A 23,667-nucleotide genomic window follows, 5' to 3' on the forward strand; every position below is an offset into this window, starting at 1 on the left:
CCCCACCTCAGACCATGACACACTTCCCTGCACCTCGCTCGTTTGTCATTGGTCGACGACCTGATCCAGGGGTGGGGATAGCCTCGCATGACCGCTGACCTGGCTGAGCCAGTAATGTCAGAAGCTCTGCAAGATGGGGCCTGTTCTTCCTGCCTAAATTTCTGGCTTATGGCCAAGTGAACCCCTTTCTATTCACATTTAATAGCCTAACAAAGGGAAGAACATGAAACAAAGGTCAAACGGGACGTAATGTAGTTTTAGACACAGTGGGATGGGTTGCACATATCTTGTATTCATAAATAGTGACGCATATCCACCATAACATTAAATTACTTTCATGCTTAATCAAAACTATGCCATAACAAACATTTTATTAACCCCTAAAAGCTATAAGCGGAATGACATTTATAATTTTTCTGGTTTTCTTTCATGAATAGAATAAGAGCTATGACACATTTTGGCCAAAATTTTAGGGGCAATAAATTGTTGAGATTTATAGAAAATTGAGTTATCAACTTTTACTCACTGCTAAAGGTCTAGTCTGAGCGGTATCCCATAAGCTGTTAAGCCTCAGTGCGGGTGAATACAGCCACAAGCTCAATAAGAAGGAATAAAAGGCGCATCACCAGTGTGCCAATTAGACGTCATGTCCATGAAATAATATAATCCTCTTGGTGACTCGGGTGTCATAAAAAGCCAGTCTGTGGGAATAATCTACTCATCAAAAGCGTTTTTTATAATGATTGTAGTCCCGTGGTGGAAAGGAGTGAAAACCAACTGAAGATAGAACCGCGACGCCACACATGGTCTGAAACCCGTGAGTGAAGGGGGGAAATACATCACTGATGATGGGGCTGCGAATGCAGTTTAACTCCAGTGAACTCCAGCTAAATTTTCTAAATTAAAGAGCTACATTTTCTGACCTGCCACATGACAATTGGCTGCTATTTACAAAGAATAATGTTTCTGTACATCTCTAAATGACTGTAGTCCAACGTTAATTTCTATTCTTTGTTTACTGAAATTCACCCGAAACAAGGGTGAAAGCCACTCAAGGTGTTTGGGTTGTACGCGGTACAGTACTGTAATTGGTAATCGGCACTCACATGGATTCCAAATGGCCGATGCTGAATCCTGAAAAATTGCTGATTGCAGAGTCCGATGTTGGGCAAGCACTCATCGAGACTGAAACATGTCAGCGTGTGTCAGTCAGTCAGTCTGTCCATCCGTCTCCTCCACAACTCCAAAACCATGAAACCTAGTCGCCCCAAACTATGTATGCATACTAAAAGGCCTCCAAGGTAGTGCAGGAATAAAAATTGGGAGGTTGGGTAAATGTAAACACCCTGTTTATGCCTGGTATAAGCTTAATGGCCAGAGTAGTGGGCTTGAGATCAAAGGGTCCTGAGTTCAAATCCTGCTTTCCATTGAATTAATACCAGGTGGTGTTGTCTCAACCTGTCATCCTTCCGAGGTAGGCAAAATGAGTACCAGCTTGCTGGTATCCTGTGTCGGAGTGGCGACCCATCCAGGATTGTGCCCAATAGCCCAGGAGACTGCTTAGGCAGCACCAACGCTCTGCACAGAGTATGGTCTCAATGGATGGTGGATGGAAACACCCCTTTTAAAGATAATTAACGGCCTTATGTAATTATCCATTATCAAGGCATTATCCTTGGTCACCACGCTGTCCCTCACTGTGGTCAAAATTCACCATTTTTTGGGGCCTGCTCAACAATGCCTTGACTTGAAACAGGCCACAATCGTTTCTTAACAGTAAAGTTTATTCCTTTTCACTTTCCTCACTCATATCAAAGAATGCCTCATCATCTCTATTATAATACCAAGCTTGCACACTAAAAACTTGGCTCGCCGTCACACGATCACTATGAAATTGCTGTGGCACTTAGTGGACATACCGACAATGTTTGGGAAGTCTTGGCGTTCCATAGTACCACTTGCCTTTTGCACAATGCGTATTTTTGTCATTCCCCATGTACGATCTGTTGTCTGCTACCAGCTATGTTGTACTGCTATCCCGTGCATATGCACGGGTATCGCTAGTCATACCTATGCACGAATCGCTAGATACATTGCAATGCTAATAAACGCCCGGAGATGCCAGCGTTTGTGGCTTTATTTCATATTTGCACATGCCATAATCTCAAAAATCTCTTCATCTGAGTCAAATTTCAAAATGTAAACTTCTTAACTGACCTCAGCAGCAGTTCCAACTGCTAAGAAAGTGTTCCTATATCCAATTCAGACATTGTTTGACATTCCGTGCATCTTCAGGTGCATGGTGTTTCTATGATTGATTGGCGATCGCTAATCACTTGCCAAGTCAACCATTCATTACCAACCGTTTTGTTGGAGTGCTTACTTGAGTGCTTAAGTCAATTGGTGAGCATTCTACAAGCTGCTTGGTTGTTAATTTCCAAGTCATGACCATACACAGCAAAAGTGTTCGTACCGTCACTGAATAATATATCGAATGGCTTGAACAAGGTTCAGGCCCCATTCGCCTGCGTTTGGCCCTGCATTATCGTGTGGTGCCTCAGGCAGTCGCTCACCCGTTGAAAATTTTTGTACAATCTTCTTTCATTACATGACCCGTTACTTTAACATTGATATATACATGTAAAAAACATTAAACGTTTCGCTTTGAAAAGTTTCTTCAACCGTTTCGTTGGAGTGGTTGCTTGAGTGCTTAAGCCACTTGGCAAGCTCTCTTCAAGCTTCCATCTCTGCAAGCTTCCGTGGTGATACTGCAGCACGGTTCTCCATGGGGACATCTCCGGAGTTGAAATAAATTAGATGATTACAATGAGTAAACAATGTTTTTTTTGTTACAAAGCAATGCGTCGCCACATCACGGCAGGATAGCAAAGAAGTACGTAAGCTCGCTCTCAGCTGTCTAGCCTGGGTTCAAATCCTGACCCAGCTATAAACTATCATCACGGTGTTTCACAGGCAGGGTGATTCATCAGTGTGTGTGCCGTCTCTCGGGATTGACGTTAAACTGAACATCAAATCTTCCGGAATCCCCCCTCCTCTCTCCCCTCCTCTCTACCCCATCTCCTCTTTCCCATCCCCTTTCCTCTCTCCCTCCCTCTCTCACCCCTCTCACTCTCTTTTTCTTTTTTGCATACCATGTCGAGGCTCGTGTAAGAGCTAATGCAGAGAAACATGTAACAAGGCAAGAGACAAGAGGGGTGAGAGAGGGCAGCACAAAATAGTGGGGAACAAAGACAACAATGGGGTGGGGTACATGGGAAAAACAAGAAGTACTACAGGGACTTTCTGGAAGGAAAACAGAGAAATTGAAGGAGGTGGGTTTGGGGTGGTTTCAAGGGGGTAGTAATGATCAAGATTATGGATGGGGGAAGATATGAGATGGTGGTGAGCAGCTGTTTTGAAGACCTGGAGGAAGGAGTGGGATTGAAGGGTGTGGGAGTTTGTTCCAGAGGTGGGCGAAAAGAGGAATGAAAGAGTGAAGGTGAACAATGATTCTTGATTTTGGTAGTTTCACCAGAAGAGGGTTGATGTTGGACCTTGATTGCCCTGCAGAAATGTGGGGGGATAGATCGCAGACAGAGCAGGTGGGGCGAGGCCAGAGAGGAGATGGTGGAAGACAGAAATACCACTGACCTGCCTGCGGTGAGAGAGCGAGAGACCCAAAGACTCAGCCTCATCACAGGAGATACAAATGATCCTAAATGCCTTGGTTTCCACAGCGTGAAGCCGAGAAAGGTAAGAGGTGGGAGGTGGGAGCACCAGCCCAGAGGGGAGAAGAGTACTCCATCAGGCTGTGGAGGAAAGCTTTGTATGTGGTCAGGATCTCAGGTGTGCCAAGGAAGGACGTTGCACGATGGAGGATGCCAGTCGGCCACTGGCTTTGCAGGCAGTTTGGAGATGTGGATTTCCCAACAGAGATCATGGCAGATAGTGAGGCTCAAAAGCTTGAATGAAAGGACTTCTTCAAGGGGATTGTTAAGAATTTGGATGGAAAGGTGGGGGGGAGGTTCCAGACAGTCCTTTTGGAGAGACACGGTGAGAGTGTGAGATTTGTCAGGATCGAAAGACATGTTGCAAGTGTTGGACCAGCTCATGATTTTATCCAGATCTGCAGAGTGAAGGGGCTGCTGCTTGCCGATCTAGGGCTGAGAGATGCTATGGCAGAGGGTGAAGTCATCAGCAAAGTGATAAAGTGGATTTTCCAGAGAATCTGAGAGATCATTGATGAAAACAAGAAAAGGCACAGGGCTAAGAACACTGCCTTTATGAACTCCAGCCTGGACAGGAAGAGGAGATGAGAGATCATTAAGAGGCAAGCGTTGACTGCGACAAGGGAGGAAGTCTGTGAGTCATGAGTGCGACAAGAGAGGAAGTCCGTGAGTCATTGCCTTGGATACCATAGGAAGAGAGTTTTGTGAACTGGGTGGGGTGCTCCTTCCGCTCATGCTGCCTTCCCTTCCCATCATGCTTACCTCTTCCCAAACCCCCTCCCCTCTCCACCCCCCTCCCATGGACATCTCCAGGCAGTCTCCATGCGCTGTATTAATATTCTGTTTTAACATACCCCATTTCATTCAATCCTGTACTACCTCCTCCACCCTCTCTACAAATCTGACCACCAAACGCAAGTCGAGAACCCCTCCCCCCTTTCCCATTCAAGTCCCCCTACCAAATGCAAGTCCAGAACACCCTTCCCTCACACTTACCTCCTCCAAAAACCCCTCCCAATTTCCTCATTCCCCCCATTCTCCTCACTCCAACACCCCTCCCAGAGTGTATAGCGATGATTGGTGAGGCGTCACTCTCCCCACCCCCCCTTCCAAGCTCCCCTACCTCGTCACTCCCCCTCCTACCTCGTCACTCCCCCTCCTACCTCCCCCATCCCTCCTCGGCCCCCTCCCTCCTCTCTCTCCTCCGACCTCTCTATCCCTTGCCTCCCTCCTCTCTATCCCTCCCCTCCCACCTCTCTATCCTTCCCCTCCCTCCTCTCTACCCTTCCCCTCCCTCCTCTATCCTTCCCCTCTCTCCTCTCTATCCTTCTCCTCTCTCCTCTCTATCCCTCCCCTCTCTCCTCTCTTTTCCTCCCTTCTCTCCTCTCTTTTCCTCCCTTCTCTCCTCTCTGTTCCTCCCTTCTATCTCCCCCTCCCATTAATATTCCCATCGATGAAGTGACGATATGCAGTACTTCAGGCAGGTGCAATGGATGATCTCTGCTGGCAGCTCTTCCCAGACTTTCAGGATCCACGAACAGATGGAAGGCAAATCTACCTTCCTCATCCATCCCCCTTTGGTGTCAGACATCTCTCTCTCCATCATCCAGTCTGCCTAGCACCGCCGCAGGCCGTCCTTGAAAGGCTTGTTGACCGAGATGTCAAGAGGCTGGAGAAGCGATGTCATCCCACCGGAAATTATCATGAGATCAGTATTGGATCGTCGCTGGATTGTCGCAGGATCGCCTTCGTGTGGTCCGTCCTGTGAGAGCTGAATGCATCGAGGATGAGAAGACTTCTCTGCCATGCGAGGCTTCCTACTCTTCTCTCCCAGATATGATGTCGCCAGTCATTAACGAGGTCGTCATCAATCCAGCCCTTCGGGTGGACCCTCACAATGACGATAGGTGGGAACTTCTCTTTCGGAAGTGTCTTCGCTTGAAGGTGACGTACGGCAGCAGTTTTCCTCCAACAGCGGTCCAGCCCAGCATAAACGTGAAGCAGTCCTTCTCGTGCCCAGTCATCATGACGCGCATGCTCTTGGAACCTTCAGCCACTATGGTGATGCTCCGAGGGATGTCAAAGGTGAGGGGTGTTTGGTCCACGTTGCCAATTCTGGAGATCAGGTACTCGTACTGGCAGCCCAACTTGATGACATACTGCTGAAACTTATCATGATTCACTATTTAACCTGATTGCCATGCCTTCTCCAGACATATATGATGATTAACAACTGTGAATACATGATATTAATTTATGACACATAAATTAAGTCTGCTTCCACAATGATTATATCTGTATTCCACAAAGAAAATGTTTGATGAAAGTGTCAGTTAAAAGTGCAAGAGTGCACTTTGGCACGACATGTACTAGCCCAGACTTTACCGTAATTGGGCATGATGGATTCGCACAGTGACGCCGTGATATACGAAAGTTCCGATGCTCAAAATTTCTTAGACCTGTTCAGAAGACGCACCCCCAACATTTGAGATTTCCCGGTGTGAAAAAAGTGGACCTCAAAGTCAAAACTTTACGGTAAGTTTCAGCTGAAAAAGTGTCTGCTTGTTGCATTCAATAAATAAAAATGAATACCAATTTAAGGAACAATGTGTGTGTGTGTGTGTGTGTGTGTGTGTGTGTGTGTGTGTGTGTGTGTGTGTGCCACTCTCGTTGAGGAAGACCAAGATGAAGGCTTATTTGGTAGAAAAGCTGTCATTGTAAAGATTGTCCAGGAGCTACGTTCATGACTCGTTTCATTTCTGTTATCTATCCTGAAACGCAAAAGAAACTTACCACTTGTTTGAAATGTAATAAAATTGTAACAGTTCAAAATAAAACAAACCAACAATTGCTAATTGAAACATTGGCATTTTATTGATGACATGTCAAGTTTTTGACCAAGATACACCATCTCATAGGTTTGTTCTACAGTACAGAACAGCACAGGGTGCAATGTCAGTCCCGTTTCAATAGCGCGTGTGGCCACCATCGTTTTGGATACAGACAGTGCATCGTCGGCGCATACTGCCTACCAGTCTTTGGATGGATTGCTGCTGGATTTTGTCCCACTCAGTCCTCAATGTCTGCAGCCATCTGACTAAGGACCATCTGCCTGTCCTGCCTTGCAGTGGTGACTCTTGGCCTCCCTGATCGAGGTTTGTCATCTGCAGAGTTGTGGAGGGTGTCTGTCCACCAGGGCCGATATCATCTGGTGTGAACAGCGAGGTGACGTGCCACATCACGGTAGCTCAATCCGCCTTGCAGTATATGCCCAAGGCACACTGCCGTTGATCCCTTGACAATCGTGGCATGTTGATTGAAATGCCCATTTTGCACTGGCCTTTTTAAAGCCAATATCAAGACATCACGTGCAGCTCATTAAAATCATCCCGTACCCCATTGGCTAATCACTGACAGTCAAAACGGCTGTTCAACAGCTGTGCTATGAAGTGACCATTGAAGGTTCAAGTGACCATCCGTGACAGTTTTGTCTGACAGTGAGGACACTATTGTCCACAAATAAGTTCACACATTTACTACACGCAGTGTTATTGTTGATATTTGAAGGTTTAAAAGGTGGTAAGTTTCTTTTGTGTTTCAGTATATATTCACTGTATATAGTGTAGTGTCATCTTTCCCCATCTTACTGTCTTATCATATTCGACTCACATTATTAATCACGTGAAACAAATTGCAACCTTCATGTGTTACAGTTTTGTCTAGTAACAAATGGATGTCAATCGTCATTGCTTTGTTCAGGGACCACTGCAGTGGCCCAGCTGAAGGTTGAATGTCATGCATCCATCAGTTCTTGCTTGCTGACATTGTAACAGTGCTGGGTTTACCCAAATAAGCATCACTGAACATCTCAGCTTATACTCACAGCAGGGTGCTGTGTGCTGCTTGGTCATGAACTGCCAGAGTGAAACGATCGATGGCTTTGCACTGCCATACTATTGGGACAAACTATTCTCACTATGCTCGTGTTTTAAATTACAACGAGCTCCATCCGAACCCGTGTCTAAATAATGTTCACGCAGATATTTTTTGTCCATTGTGGTTAGAGGGTAACCCCATATCAAGTTCCTTACCATATGCATAAAAGTGGGAAGTGAAGAGGTTTATTTAAAATGCTTATGTTTTGGAGGTTTCCAGATGCATATATTTTTGAACAGCTCGGTAAGCAAATACATTTGGAGTAAGTTATGCTTGAGACCGCAAGTGAACTCTTTCATTCTGTCTGAATGTTAAGTAGGAGATGATTTCATGCAGAAAGGAGTCGTGTATGATAACCTGAATGCAGATATATGAAAATAACATGTAGATATATACCCAAATGTATTTATGTAAACAACCAAAACAAACTCCTCCCATCCACACCTCAGCAAAAACTAGAGCGAAGTCGATGACATGCCATCGCAAATCCCCATGCTTCCCACCTAAAGCAAAGTTGAAAGATGGCAAAAAAATTCCACCAAGATTGACCCAGTATCAAATTTGAGTTTAAAAACAAAAATCTTCTGTTTTGACCCCGGTGACCCCAAGTCCTCACCCCCTGGGGCATGAATCTCTCCAGTCTGGCATATAAATATCGTTACATATTTTATGCACACAAAGTTTCATTAAAAAATATTTAAAATGTGCCTGTAATTGCATTTTTTGGACAGACAGACAGGCAGACAGACAGACAGACAAAATGACAGGAGCCGATTAAAATATCCCCAATTCATTGTTTTTAAAGCGTGGGGATAATTAAGTAAACAAAAAATAAACACAAAGTCAGTCCTTTCAGATTCACGTGATCATATGGGTTTGTGAAATTGCCAAGACAGGTGGTTTGTTTCGACTAACCCACTGAAATAAAAAGGGTAAAATGATCGTTAAACTTTGAACTTTTATAACAGTTCATGTACATATGATATAAACAAACTCTAAATAGTGGATGGAATCATAAATAATCAAGTTTTGTTCATGTTAATGTTGTTTTTACCCCGTGCACGCGACGTAAAGAGCAGGATAAAGCAATTGGTTCACTTCTGTCTGTCTGTCTATCTGTCTGTCTGTCCTGTCCATAAACGTTAGTTTATGATCGAGGAAGAACTTAATTTCAAATGAATATTATATTTTAAGCAGGAATCGGGAAACAAACCTGTAGTTTAGCAGTACTTTGGCTCTAAATTCATCCAGATCAAGCATGCCAGAGAGGAGTGAGATTTATTATTATTATTTTTTTTAAACTTTGTCTGCCTGTCTGACAGTCAAACAAAACTGAAAATCATTCCAAACAGGAAACTTACTGTTTTTAAGGACATCATAAAGGACACAAACAACAGAAACGAAAAAATAATGCAACATGTTAAATAAGGTGGTGTGGTATACTGTATAAGACATACAACAGCGTTAAACTTCTGGAATTAATATTTTTCCACAATCTTTATTTTATTTCAATTGAAATACAAATCAGAACACAAATCGCCTTTTAGCACTTTCAAAACCCTTCCATTTAGCAGTACTTGGACAAAATAACACAGCATTTTACGTCATCACGACCAATCAAATTTGCCTCTCGTCGACGTCCTTGTTTATCAAGACAGTGCGGAGTAAGGTGTTCTATAAACTCTCTAATTAATGTTGATGTTGTTGCTCTTGGTAAATCCACAATTCCCCTGGGTTTCTTGACGAGTTGACATTTTCTAACGAGGCAGCTTTTACATCAGAAGTAAAGTCAACCACGACAATTACCACATTTGGTTCCCAAACTTTGACGATTAAATCTTTCACAAATCCCCTTGAACGAGCAAGACTAAACTCCTTGCTACCATGCTTCAAATATGTGACGGTTCTTGAAAGTTCCAGTCAAGTGCATCGGCAGATGGAGATCAATTACTTCATCACCTCGTTTTGCCTGACTTGTCCCCATTGGATTACTTTTTATGGAGCGATGTAAAACTGTTGTTTACTTATCAGAACCACATTATGTGGATGAACTTCGGGCGATGATCACAAATGTAATTCATGAAATTACTTAGCAGCAACTGGAGAATGTTTTCAACAAGTTTGAAAATTGGATCTAGCGATTTATGAAAGACGATGGTTATGTTGAAGCCTAAAAATTTGAACTATATTAGGTAAAAACTTTATGAATCATGCTTTTACAAGACATTTATAGATTGTTTCTATAATGTGTACATCAAAAGCTATAAAAGTTCAAAGCTGCACAATGATGATGGACACACATATATATATATGTGTGTGTGTGTGCATATATATATATATATATATATATATATATATATATATATATATATATATATATATATATATATATATATATATATATATATAAACATACACATACCAGACTGGAGAGGTCAATGATGAACACACAACCAACTGAGCAAGCTGTTAAAGAAATATATTTTTCAATGTACAACAACAAACAGTTCAGTTATATGTTCACGGCATCATGCACATCAGCAAGGAAACCCACCACCTGTCTTGGTAATCCAACAAACTAACATTGATGCACAATAAACACACCATTCTCTGCCTGCCTGGTGTTGGCTTAATGGTTAGCGTGGAAGGCTTTGGATGCTAGGGTCCTGAGTTCAAATTCAAATCCTACTCGGCTGTTGAATTAATGCCAGGTGGGGATGATTCAGCCTGTCATCCTTCCGAGGTCAGCAAAATGAGTACCAGCTTGCTGGGATGATTGAGCCATTTGAGTATCCGATGTCAGAGTGGTGACCTGTCCAGGATTGTGGCCAATAGCCCAGAAGACTGCTTTTGAAGCACCAATGGATTTGGATTTTTGGATTCTCTGCCCTCGCACTGTGTCCTTTTAAGATATCCTGGCTCCATATGGACCACCAAAGCAGCATAGGTCCATGCCAATCCAGAGCTGTGTTCACTTTCAACCTGATGTGGAAAATGACCACACTGAGCTTCAATGTGGGCTGAGATCTAAATTCAGAGTTCCTATTTCCAAAGTGGAAAAAGATGCAATCCCATTCCTCTTGTTATTCCATTCATTGACAAATATATTTCTGGCAAGAAAATCTGTGTTCCCCATTCGTGCAAAAAGGCTGCAAATGCCTCTGGTGCAGCATCAACATAAATGTGGCGTTCAAAAAGCTCTACAAACAAGATACTCTATCCCTCCCCTCCCACCTCACTATCCTTCCCCTCCCTCCTCTCCATTCAATGTACAGGATGTAAAACAAAAAACAGGGCAATCTTTATTAAAAACTATAATGACCACAACGACTAATACGACCATTTTAATGGCCTCAATTATTGTCAACTTCCTGTGAGGTCAGCCAGAAAGGTTTTCAGCTTTCACTAACTGACTGGCCAGGCCTGGCATTCAATTAAATGTGATTTGGGCAGGAATTTGCAATTTGTTTAGGGTGCCATCAGGGACTCACCTGCGCTATACAAAGACAGTGTGGGATCTTTATCGCTGAGGCCTCGGTCACATTTGCCACGGCGGCCGTGGGGTCTCCAAAATCTGCGGCCACTAGCAATTATACGGCGGCCGCAGTATTTCCACGGTCACACAATGTAGAAGTCACATATGTTTTTATTTTTCGGGTAGCCGCACAGCGTATTTAGAAATCGTGGAGACCGAAAACGTGGGGGGTGCCGTACGGTCTTTGATTTGATGTCGCACGGTGACCTTAGGGCGTCGCTGTGGCGGCAATAGAATTTTCAAGGCAGACGCAAGGTGCCGGCAAGGCGACCGCAGGGGGACCCTAGCCCGAACGTGCGGCCAGACGGACGGTAATGAGTGGGTATATATACCAGTTCTTTTTTTTCTGAAATAAAAATATACCAGTATATATAAATGAATATACTATAACTATAATATACTGTGGTGCCCCTAGAATCCGAACGCCCCATTGTTTGAACAAATTGGAATCCGAACAATTTTTTCGAGAAAATTTTGCCCTAAAAACCTAATACATTTTTAAAAAACCAAACACAACGCAGCGTTCATGTTTGTTCACGTGTCTCCCCCACCTGTTCGAGCCGCATCTTCACGCTTTGTTCATTCAGTTCATCGGTGGAAGTCCTCGTGAAAGCATCTCTCGTGTGTCGATCGATACTTTAGGCCTCAGTCACATTTTCTCTACGGCGAGGATATGGCGGCCGTACGTACGCCCTCTGAATTGACAGGAATGTGCGGCGGCCGCAGAGAAACTGAGGTGGCCTCAGGGTGGCCCTATGCCGTATGGCTATATTTTACAGGTCGTAAGGTCGCCGTGGAATTATAACGCGGAGTTATAACTTTATTCATTTCTACGTTCGCCGTAGAAATTCGACAAGCCGAAACAAAAGAACTGGTAAAAATAAAAATAAAAATTAACCCATTCGTTACCATCCGTCTGGCCGCACGTTCGGCTGAGGGTCCCCCTGCGGTCCCCCTGCAGTCGCCTTGCGTCTGCCTTGAAAATTATATGGCCGCCACAGGAATGCCCTAAAGTCACAGTGCGACATCAAATCAAAGACCGTACGGCAACCCCACGTTTTCGGTCTCCACAATTTATAAATACGCCGTGCGGCTAAACGAAAATAAAAACATATGTGACTGCTACATTGTGTGACCGTGGAAATACTGCGGCCACTTTATAATTGCTAGTGCCCGTACATTTTGTAGACCCTCCGGCCACCGAGCCAAATGCGACTTGGTGACCTCGTGTTTTCACCTTCATTTGTGATGTTTGTTTTCTTAAACAAATCTTGTGTTTAATCATCTTGTGTTTTAATTAATAACAAAAAAGCAATCCGATCACGTGGTGTGACGGACTGTCGGGCAAGGATTGAATTTCACAGCAAAAGCGGTTGTAACTTGGAATATTCATGATTACGTCAGCCCGATGCGTTTGATGAAAGTGATTGTGGTTCTGCGGGCATCATGTTTGATGAGCTGCCCCGCGGGCAGCGCTCTCACAGAGTGCGCGAGCGGTCGGAACCCAGGACGGAGCTCGAGCCTGTGTGGACCTTTGGATGTGGTGATTGTACCAGTTTACATACAATACACCGCCACCGAAGGTCATTTACTCATTCTATTTTACCTTAAACATGGGGAATTTCACTTTAACTTGTCTTGAAAGTGGGTTTTCTTTGGGTCCACGAAAGGATTAATTCACTCCATTATTTCTTATTGGGAAAATATTTTTTGAATCAGAACTTTTTGCAATCCGAACAGCCTCCTGGAACGAATTAAATTAGGATTCTGGGGGCACCACTGTATAGGCAAACACCTATACTCCAATCCCTAGCGGTAGCGCACGGTGGACGCACGGTCGATGCAGACTGCCACGGAGGCCTTACGTAGGTGCACGGCGGGCGTAGGGGAACCGTGCGTCGACCCTGTGTTGACCGCAGGTAGTCACACAGACCGCAAGGCCACCGTACGGCGACTGTGGAAATAGTGCGGCTGCCGTAATTTTTTGGGGGTTGGGAAAATTCATTTTTCATTGAGAAGAGCTTATGGCAGCCACACGAATAACGCAAGCCCACCGTACGCCCTACGTACGGTCGACGTGGAACACATTTACATCATAGCTTGGCTTGTCGAATTTCTACAGCGAACGTAGAAATGAAAAAAAGTTATAACTCCGCACTATAATTGCACGGTACCCCTACGGCCTGTAAAATATAGCCAAACGGCATAGGGCCACCCCGAGGCCACCTCAGTTTCTCTGCGGCCGCCGCACGTTTCTGTAAATTCAGAGGGCGTACGGCCGCTGTATCCTCGCCGTAGAGCAAATGTGACCTACGCCTTACCAACAACCAGTGCTGGCAGATAGGTCCTCCAGTTTAAACTTCTTCCAATAGACAGTGCACACACTAATGCGTGTGAAATACCAGGGTGATGGTTTATTGCTGTTTCGAGATTGAAAGCCAGACTCGGCAAGGTAAAGGGGAGTGTGCACATCTTTAAACAATACTGCCAGTCCAAAAGTTATTTTTAATGCCCCGACATTAATAACAGATACAGTTAAGTCTCTTGCACAAGTTTTAATTTTAAAAGTTCCAAAAAATAATGAAGTGTTATAAAGAAATAATTTAATTAATATAAAATCCACAACAATAACTGGATCACAACCAATCATCGAAAATTATCCATCTTTTCATACACAAAGTTGAGGCTCGTGGAAGAGCTCGAGCAGAAGGGAATGGAACAAGGTGAAAAGTGGGAAACACCAACAACAGAGTAGAAGTGAGAGTGAGATCAAGGGAGTGTGGGGGGAGGGGGGTGCAGGAGGGCAGATAGGGTGAACAAGCTGAACACAAACTGAATTAAACACAGCAGGAAGATAAAGGTGAAAGCTGGAATGAAACAGAAAAGGAACAAAAACCACCTGACAACTAACAAATTAAAAGGGGTGAGAGAGGGAGGGAAAATCACTATAACCTCAAAAACAGGAAATGCTTGGGAATGGGGTCATTTGGGTTCAGAATAAATCAAGAGTATGGATGGGGGATGTGTTCCTGAGGCAGAAAGGTCAATGTATGTTTCAAATGCATACAATTACAACATTGTAAGAATGTTGAGTAAATACAGGGAGGACACACATATGCACAGTACACAGCATTTTAAGGCAAATGCATAGAATCTGTGAACCCCCAGAATGGAAGTTCTCACTCACCTTTTCCCCAGGTTGACCTCTGTAAGGGGACACACCCAGTTCACCCTGCTGCCCCTATGAGATGGAAAGCGGTTAGCGCATGTGCACTTTGCTGCAAAGCAGTGGCAATCCAAAGCTGACACACAGTGTAGCCATTATGAAAAAGCGGTTGGCACAGCAAAGCATGGAATTTGTTGAAGACTAGACAGGTGGCAATGGACATGTGGCAAGTGCAGAAGAAAATAGAATAAGTGACTTTTATTCTGTTTGTTTGCATGTTTTTAATTTTTTTCATAAAAAAAACAACATACTAATAATAATAATAATAATGCCATCCGTCTTTGGTGTTCTGCACATTGGCAGGTTCAGTGTTACCAAAGCAGACTGTTGGAAAGGATTATACGAGGTGGTTTGCTTTTGCCTTCACAGCAGTAGTCAGGGCAAGAATGTTGAATTTGTTCAGGGTGATGACAATAACTCACCAACTGTTCTTTAAAGATACAATGGGATGTTGAATATCCACAAACTAATAATTGAAGACAATTTCCTGGTTTAACGTCCCTCTGAAGGACAGCAGACTTTGTGTTGATATGCTCTGCCTGTGAAGTACTAATCTAGCAGTTGATAGGGCCAATAATTGAACCCAAGGTAATGAACCTCAAAAGCTAGAAGGGCACTCGGTGGAGCGCATACCTCCGCCACGTAATGCCTGATCCACATGAACATATCAGACCCATTACATTTTTGAAATATCATGCTATACAGTATGATATCATTTTGGCCGTATCTCTCAATGGTGAAGAATCACTTAAAAAATTATCAGATCCGGATCCGGATTCAGATCTTTACCAAAATTGAATCAATTGTTCCTTGTCACACACCCAACATGTCCACCAAGTTTCGTCCGAATCCATCTGCAAACTTTTTGAGATATCGTGCAAGGTATCATTTTTGGCCCGATCTCTCAATGGTGAAGAATCACTTAAAAAATTCTCGTCGTTGTATCCGGATCTTCAGCAAAATCTAATCAGTTCGTCCTTGTCACACATCCAACCTGTCCACAGAATTTCATCCGGATGTGTCCACAACTTTTTTGAGATATCCTGCTCACCAACAAACAGACTGAAACAGGTGAAAAAAAGCATAACCTCCTTTACCCTTCAGTGATGGAGGTAAGAAGTGCATTAACTCTTCACCATCCTGCTGGACCCTGAATGCATACATAACTCTTTTGGTGATTAATCTTCTCGAATATATATATATATATATATATATATATATATATATATATATATATATATATATATATATATATATATATTTACCTCCACCAGCATCTCACAAAAAAGTTATGGACAGATTTGGACGAAACTTGGTGGACAGGTTGGTTGTGCGTGTGTCACAGGTATGGATTAATTAGATTTCTCGTGAAAATGAATTAGATTTGGATCCGGTTCGAGAATTTAAATAACTCTTCACCATCGACAGATACGGCAAAAAACGATGTCTCATAAAGTTATTGATGAATTTGGACAAAACTTGGTGCATGAGTTGGGTGGGTGACAAAAGCAAGACATTTAGATTCCGGATGCAGATCCGGCCTAACATTGGGATGCAAAACGTAAACTGTTCCAACTGGTGGAGGTATGTGCTCTACTGAGTGCCGTTCTAGCTCTACTTGTGTCAATCAATTTTTAAATCAGCAAAAGAGCAGAATTTTGCTTCTCCTCCACTGCTCCCTGTACACCTCACACATTATTCTCCAACACCACATGCCTCTGCCCTTTCATCCTATTTCATCTCAACTGTATTTCCCTCATCTCCAAAGCCATACTCAAGTCTTCAGTCATTGCTCCTTCTTCCAATCCTTCCCCTTCCTCCATTTTTCGCAATTTTAATGTTTTCTTTCGTCCCCTGATCCCTCTTGTGTGTATAATATGTCGGTGACACTTTTGTTCTGTCGAATATTGGTTGGAAGGCTGCCATTGCGATGCAACGGGCACTTCAAGGACCAAATTTATTTTTCCTTTTAAGTAATTTCCCTTCCATATAATAGTGGTTTTTACATTTGTTTATTTCACCTATTGAGCACGATAAAGAGGCACAGCAATGGAAAATACTTGGAGGAAGTTATGAGATTACAGACTGGAGATTATCAATTGACTCTGACTTCAGATTTAAGTCCAATTTAACCAGGAATTGATTTTTTTTACCTGATGTGGAATGATATCAAATTTATTCCCACCTGTTCCTGAATGTTTTGCCATACTCGCCATGGTTTTGGCAAGATGCAAGGCCGATGGACTTACGGTGTGCCCAAGCAGCCTTCAGCATGTCAGGTCAGGTATGGGAGCATGTGCCAGAACAGCGCGTCGCTGCGTCCACTTTCCGCCGGTACTCCAGGGGCCTCCGTCTGGCCATCCCCCAGGCAGATGCCAGGCCCATCCCCATCTCCTTGAGATGATGGTCAACCTGTTGCAACCATGAGGCACGTGGTCGACCCACTGGCCTCCTCCACTCATGAGACTCCCTCGCTGAGAGAATCTGGTGAGCAGGATCAGAGTCAGGAAAACGAGCCACATGTCCATACAGCCGCAACTGACGCTCACGGACTATGCAGGTAACAAATCTCATCCGAGTCTCTCTCAGCAACCGCTCGTTGGACACAAAATCCGATCAGCGATAGCCAAGGATTCTCCGAAGAGACCTGGTACCAAAGGAATTAAGTCTCCGTCTCAGATCCTTGGTCAGAGTCCAAGTCTCGCACCCATAGAGCAAGACTGGAAGTACCAAGGACCTGAAGACTCGGACTTTCGTCCTCCCGCACAGGTACCGGCAGCGCCACACCCCATGATCCAGTGAATCCATGACTCCCCAGGCCCGACCCAGACGTCTATTGACCTCTGACTCGCAGCCAGCAGAGACATGAATATCACTGCCAAGGTAAGTGAATCTCTCCACGACCTCAACATCCTCACCACAAACAGACACAGACAGGACAGCAGCATCCAAGATGTCACCGAAAGCCTGGATCTTAGTTTTGACCCAAGAAACCCGTAATCCCAACGGCTCCGACTCCTCATTCAGCACGTCGAGGGCCCCCAAGAGGATCTCTAAAGTCTCCGCAAAGATGACTGCATCATCTGCAAAGTCAAGGTCCGAGATCTTGACATTCCCAAATGACGCACCGCAACTTGATCTCTCCGACATCCTCCCTAGAATCCAGTCCATACAAGTGCTGAAAAGTGTGGGGGCAAGTACACATCCCTGACGAACTCCAGTAACAACTGGAAATAAGTCAGAGATGGTACCACCACACTTCACAGCACTCTCAGTACCAGAGTAGAGTTCAGACATCAGATCGATCAGTTTTGGTGGCACCCCACGAAGACCAAGAATCCTCCAGAGGACATCCCGATTCACTGAATCGAACGCTTTACAGAGATCAACATAGGCTGCAAGCAGCCCCTGCCGAAACTCTCGTCTGCGTTCGGTGAGGACACGAAGTGCAAGGATACGGTCAATCGTTGACCTCTTTGGTGTAAAGCCTGACTGCTCTGGACGCTGGTGCTCAAGCAGATGGTGGCGAACCCTATCGAGAATTATCCGAGCAAAGACCTTGCCTGGCACTGAGAGCAGCGTCACCCCTCGGTAGTTGTTGCAGTCTTGGCGATCACCCTTCCCTTTCCAGAGAGGGACAACAAGGCCCCTCTTCCAGTCAGTTGGGATGATGCCTGTGTTCCAGGCAGAGCACAAAACTGCATGCAACGACACGAGTGCAGCATTTCCACCAGCGTTGAGAAGTTCGGCATGGATGCCACAGATCCCTGGAGCTTTGCCCCGTTTCAACTGGTTCACCGCAGCCCGTGTTTCCACAAGCGTAGGTGGACCACAGTTGATTCGAGGGTCAGCAACAGGGATTGTAACACCCTTGACGTCCAACTCGACAGTTGGGGGATCTGCCTGGTACAACCGCTCAAAGTAACCGGCCCAGCGGGCCTTCACTTCAGACTCCTCTGTCAGGAGCCTACCACTCTCTGCTCGAACTGTAGTGCTCCGAGGGATGGGCTTGGATGAACGTAATGCGCGAATTCCCCTGTAAGCGGGACGAGAATCACCTGTCCACAGGTGATGCTCTACCCCCTCACAGATTCCTCGCACATAGGCCTCCTTGTCCACCCTCAGTGCACATACAGTTTTACGCCTCAGCTCCCTGAACAGCTCAGCTCTGCCATTCAGCCTGGCCCTGCGACTCTGGTCAATGGTATCCAGTGTCCCTTGAGAGATAAAATTCTTCTTTGCCCTGCGGTGAGCTCCAAGGCATCCACCGGCAACATCAAGGACGGTGGTCTTGAAGGCGCTCCACAACTCTTCAGGACCCCCCAAAGCACCCAGACCCCCCAAGTGTCCACTCAGCCTGTTCGCAAACTCCTCAGCTACTCTCTCATCCCTGAGCTTGGCAACATCCAGCCTCGGCTGGGATGGTACCATTCTCCAGGATTTAAGGTGCAGCTTTAGAGTTGCTACAACAAGCCTGTGGTCAGTATTGAGGAATTGAGCACTCCGGTAGACCCTGCAGTTCTGGATCATCCTCCAACGACCGTCAATGAGGACATGGTCAATCTCCTTTGCCACACCGCCAGCGTTGGAATACCAAGTCCAGCGATGAGCTTGTGGGCGCTGAAACCATGAACCAGCCACCCTAAGTCCATGATTTCTTGCAAAGTCAAGGAACTTAGTGCCATTCTGGTTCATAGTTCCTGACCCATGGGGACCAACACACACCTCATAACCGTCCCTATCAGTTCCAGTCGATGCATTGAAATCCCCCAAGACTAGAAGTGTATCTCGTCTGGGGCACTGATCAACCACAGACTCGAGTGTGGCGTAGAATGCATCCTTCACGGTAACATCACTCACCTCAGTCGGAGCATAAACAGAGACCAGGGAAATGACACCTAAGGAGTGACGAATCCTTAATCTCATAATACGCTCGTTGACCGGTGTTACCTCAATTATCATTGGGGTCAGCTTATTGGACACAGCTACAGCAACTCCTTGGGTATGGTAACCATCAGAGTGACCAGACCAATAGTAGGTGTAACCACCCACCATTATCTCGCCGCAATCCGGTCTCTGAACCTCAGAGAGAGCTGCAATCCCGATGTCCAAACGCTTGAGCTCAGATGATAACAGAGACAGGTGATCATCCTCTCTTAGGGATAGGACATTCCAGGCACCCACCCGAAGGGACCGCCTCAGGTTAACCCAAGGAGACCGCCGTCTGGTGGACGACACCTCAGCACCACTCCGACACATTCTCCCGCAATCTGACCCAGGGATGTTACCCCGTGGTTTCCCTCCTATCAAAGATTGGGGGTCCCGAAGGCTTTGCCCCAATCCCGTCATCCGGTGAGCTGCCCTGCGAAGGGAAGCTGCACAGGAGGTACTCCCATGGAGTGGGTTTTCAGATTTTTTTGCGTTTTTGCGTTTTGCAGAATGAAGGGTTTTACGGTGGCCGGAGTGCAAATCCTGCCACCAACCTCCTAATAAGAATTGACCCAACTGCAGGAGAACGTCCGCAGACACAGTTGGGCACTAGATATGGATGGCCGTTGGCTCACAAGGAGCTCCTCCGCCCTTTGACAGGTTTTGTTTTTAATCCTGCTGGGTGTCCATATCCAAACACCCTCCTCACCAGAAAACCTGGTGGGGGAGACGGTTTAGTCGCCGACAACCCGACCATGGAACAGGTTAGTACAGGTTTACATGGTACCTGTAGCAGGTCACAGATCGAACCTGACCTGACACACATGACCTTCAGCATGGTTCGCCAAAATTATCTTATTTAACTAAAACATATCTCTGTTTAGCCATTATTTATTGAACGGAATGATGTCAAAGTTAGACAATGTATTGTAATTTACGAGTGGAGCACCCACCCTGCGGGCGATCTTGTTCCAAGCATGTAACACGTTAGTCTGATGCATACCTATATTTAGGCGGTGTATAGGCAACTGACAGCTCTGTATACGCAAAAAAAAACTCCCAAAAATCCAGGAAGTTATGTGCATGAAGTAAAAACATACCAACTGCTGATAATTCAAAACACCTCACTGCACTGGAAAACGTGGGCACAGGATACTGAACTGTAAATGGTGAAGACTTGTAATACCCTCTCCCACCTCGAGGTGGTGCTACATGAAACACACTTACATAGAGAATTTGCGTCCCTCCCCTCTCCCTCTGCGCCAAGACCACCAGCACATATAAAAACACCCCTATACACCAATTATTGTCATGCTGATCCGATCTAGCAAGTCTGGATGTAATTGGCCCACAACTGTAGAAGGATTTGCATGACAAACAAATAAACAAGCAGTCAAAGACTGGTATTTACGAAATCGTCAACTTGACCTCTGACCTTGTCTAATAAAAGCTGTCTCTGGAGAAGGTAGCGACGCAAACCAGAAGTTTCTACGATGATTCTGTACCAAACCATCAAAAATCGAATGTTTGACCACACTGTGACCTTGACCTTTGACAGATTTTGACCAAAATGGAATTAGCGCTAGCCATCACCCTCCTGAATCACGTCATGTAAATTGACATTGGTAGCTTCTTCCGTTCTTGAGTTATTGTGCCTACAAACAAACACACAAACACTGATCCGTGAATGATAGTGAGGATACATGAAAAAGTCGGAAGTGGTTGTGAATTTAACATTTATTTAGTTTTAACATTGTTCTTAACAAACGGGGGACAGGAACAACGCAGGCATGATAGGCCGAATGGCCTTCTCATGCACCAAAGTTCCCTGTGTAACGTTGTTAAGAACAGGAAGAAATGAGGAGGACAGAACAGAGTTGAGGATGAGAGTGCATGCAATTGGAAGAGGGAGATTGAGATGTTGGGAGTGAGGGGGGGGGGTTGAGGACTTGGGATGTTGAATGGGGGTTGAGTACTTGAGTTTGGGGCATTTGAGGACTTGAAGAAGAAAAGGAGAGAGGATGACAGAGTTGGGTTGGTGGAGCAGAGGCAGAGAGGGGACAGAGTTGGGATCGAGGAGTTTGTTGATTTTGAGGGATTGGGGGGGTGTGGAGTTGAGGACTTTGAGTTGGGAGGGGTTTGAGGACATGAAGAAACGGGGAGGGGAGCACAGAGTTTGGGTGTGGTGGTAGTGGGGGAGGGGGGGAGGGCAGAGAGAGGACAGAGTTGGGAGGGGCGTTGAGGAGTTGGGATTATGTGTGTGTCCTCGGGATCATTTAGGTACTCAGGGTCCTTTGGGTTCTCGGGTTTGTTTTGTGTCTTTTGGGTCCTCTGGGTACTTCAGGTGAAGTATTTCAGGTTGCAATTGTGGGTGACGTAAGGTCAGCTGTCCAACCAATGGGTGAAGAGCGGATATACATACATACATACATATATACACTTGCTCTATGATATTGTATATAGATAGATAGGTACAGTATACCTGCTGTTAGTGGTCTGTTCTCTGGTAGGCACGTGATAGCACTGGATAAATCATGTTCGGCGATGTACCTCCGGCTGCATAGCTAATGCTCGGCGGCCTTGGATTCACTTTTTAACCCCCATAATTTTTGCTCATTCGCTCATGATAGCGAGCTAAAACGTATTGCGATCAAGAGTCATGTATACTAAGTACAATATAGCTGAGTTTCGTGGACCGTTGACACTTCGTCTCGAAGGAGGTAACAAACACTCAGCTCCATTGTCGTACAGATTTAATATCCCCCCCCACCCCAATCCCTCCTCCATCTAAATCTACAGTTTTCCTTTTCTCTCTGAGTTTCCTTCTGTATCCACCATGTTCACCCCATGCATCATCTTGTCCACCTCATGCATCCTCTCCTGCCCCCCCCCCATTCCTCTCCACACCTTTGGTTTGTCCAAGTCTCCCTCTAGTTTTTCCTTCAACTTTGCTGTCGGCGTTTCCACACTCTCTGCACTGCTCCATTTTCCATGCATCCCTAATGTTCCTTTTGCGTCCTGTTTGTGTGTTTTTCATCCTTGTTTGCGTCCTGTTTTGTCTGTTAAGTCCTGACCCGTTCAGTGTACTAGCTCTTCCACGAGCCTCGACTATGTACACAGGAAAAAGTTTAATTTTTTTTTGTAACAAATGCAGCTTTGAGCAGCAAGGACATAGCATTATTAATTTTGCAAAAATTTTTTTATACGTAGTCAAAATCATTGTGAGTCACCACTCTGAATGACGTTCGTTCACCGTGAATGTGATAATGTACCGCAGCTGATGTGCCATGTGATCGGAGAAGGTGGTGAGACAAAAGCAGACAGCAAGCAGGAGCATAATGGATAATGTGGGAGCATGAATCAGGGTGTGAGACAAGATGTCCAACAGGCTATTGTTATTAATATATTTTAGGCAAGAGATGAATTGTCAAGGTTGAAGCTCAAAAGGCTGATTTTGATAGTCATGAGTTGTTTGCACAGACCAAGGCTAATGAAAGAGCAATTGATTTTGTTATTGTTTCATTTGGTCTGAGTCTGTTTTCTTGCATGTGCTGGTGTCCATATGAGGGTCCGTGCATGTACTGTACGTGCTCGTTGGCCCGCGTGCATGTTGGTCGGTGTGCATGTCTACTGACTGAAGAGTGCTGGTTGACGTGTGGATTATGAATGAAACACCTTATGTAAGGTGTTCGGAATGACCATGCTCCCTTTTCCCCTTTTAATCCCACAAATTCCTTCATATATATATATATATATATATATATATATATATATATATATATATATATATATATATATATATATATATATATATATATATATATACATATATAGTTGCCTCTCATCATCCCCAACATTGATGATGATATGCACCGTACTCGTTGCAGAGCCTCGGTGCTGCCGGAGAAGTTTCTTGGCACAGGTTATCGTGAGTGGTGTGCCATTGTCGAGCCAGCAGTCAGTCAGAGCAGGAATTTGTAATTTGTTCAAGAAGCCGGTGATAGCTCCCAGCAGAAAACTTCAAATCAATCTTCCTAACCTGCATGTGCATATTATTTTTCTGCACAATGCAAAGCAGCATGTGCTCTGTAAAAGGTGTCTTATTGTGATAGTTTGGAAAACAATACACTTATGTGTTTTGATGCAATTCTACAGTGAGGGCCCTTGTATTTACAACCATTGAAACACATCTTGCCATAGTGCTGTGTCTGTCAGGAATTGGTTCAGGGACAACGATGTGGAAATAAAAACTCTTTGACCATTCTGTATTTGCTATGTTCCCTTTGGCAGGAGAGCTTATACTTAATTTAACA

General features: G+C 44.8%; 1 protein-coding gene across 8 annotated transcripts in view; it reads right to left on the bottom strand.

Moving 5' to 3' along the window:
• The window catches only part of LOC147027127 (uncharacterized), a 389,612-nt gene that overhangs the window by 235,805 nt on the left and 130,140 nt on the right, over positions 1-23,667 (bottom strand). For 6 of the 8 annotated variants that reach the window (XR_015058689.1, XM_085883308.1, XM_085883302.1 and 3 more), the window contains one exon: positions 14,387-14,440. The exons of the other annotated variants lie outside the window; for them this stretch is intronic. Coding sequence is in view for 5 of the 6 variants with exons in the window: in XM_085883308.1 (XP_085739434.1) it covers positions 14,387-14,440 (54 nt within the window). In the remaining variant the exon portion in view is untranslated. The remainder of the gene's footprint in view (positions 1-14,386; positions 14,441-23,667) is intronic. 8 annotated transcript variants of the gene reach the window in all.

This window comes from Eptatretus burgeri, chromosome 5 (genome assembly GCF_056783735.1).
Source record: "Eptatretus burgeri isolate ZD-2024b chromosome 5, Ebu_testis_v1, whole genome shotgun sequence".
Lineage (NCBI taxonomy): Eukaryota > Metazoa > Chordata > Myxini > Myxiniformes > Myxinidae > Eptatretus > Eptatretus burgeri.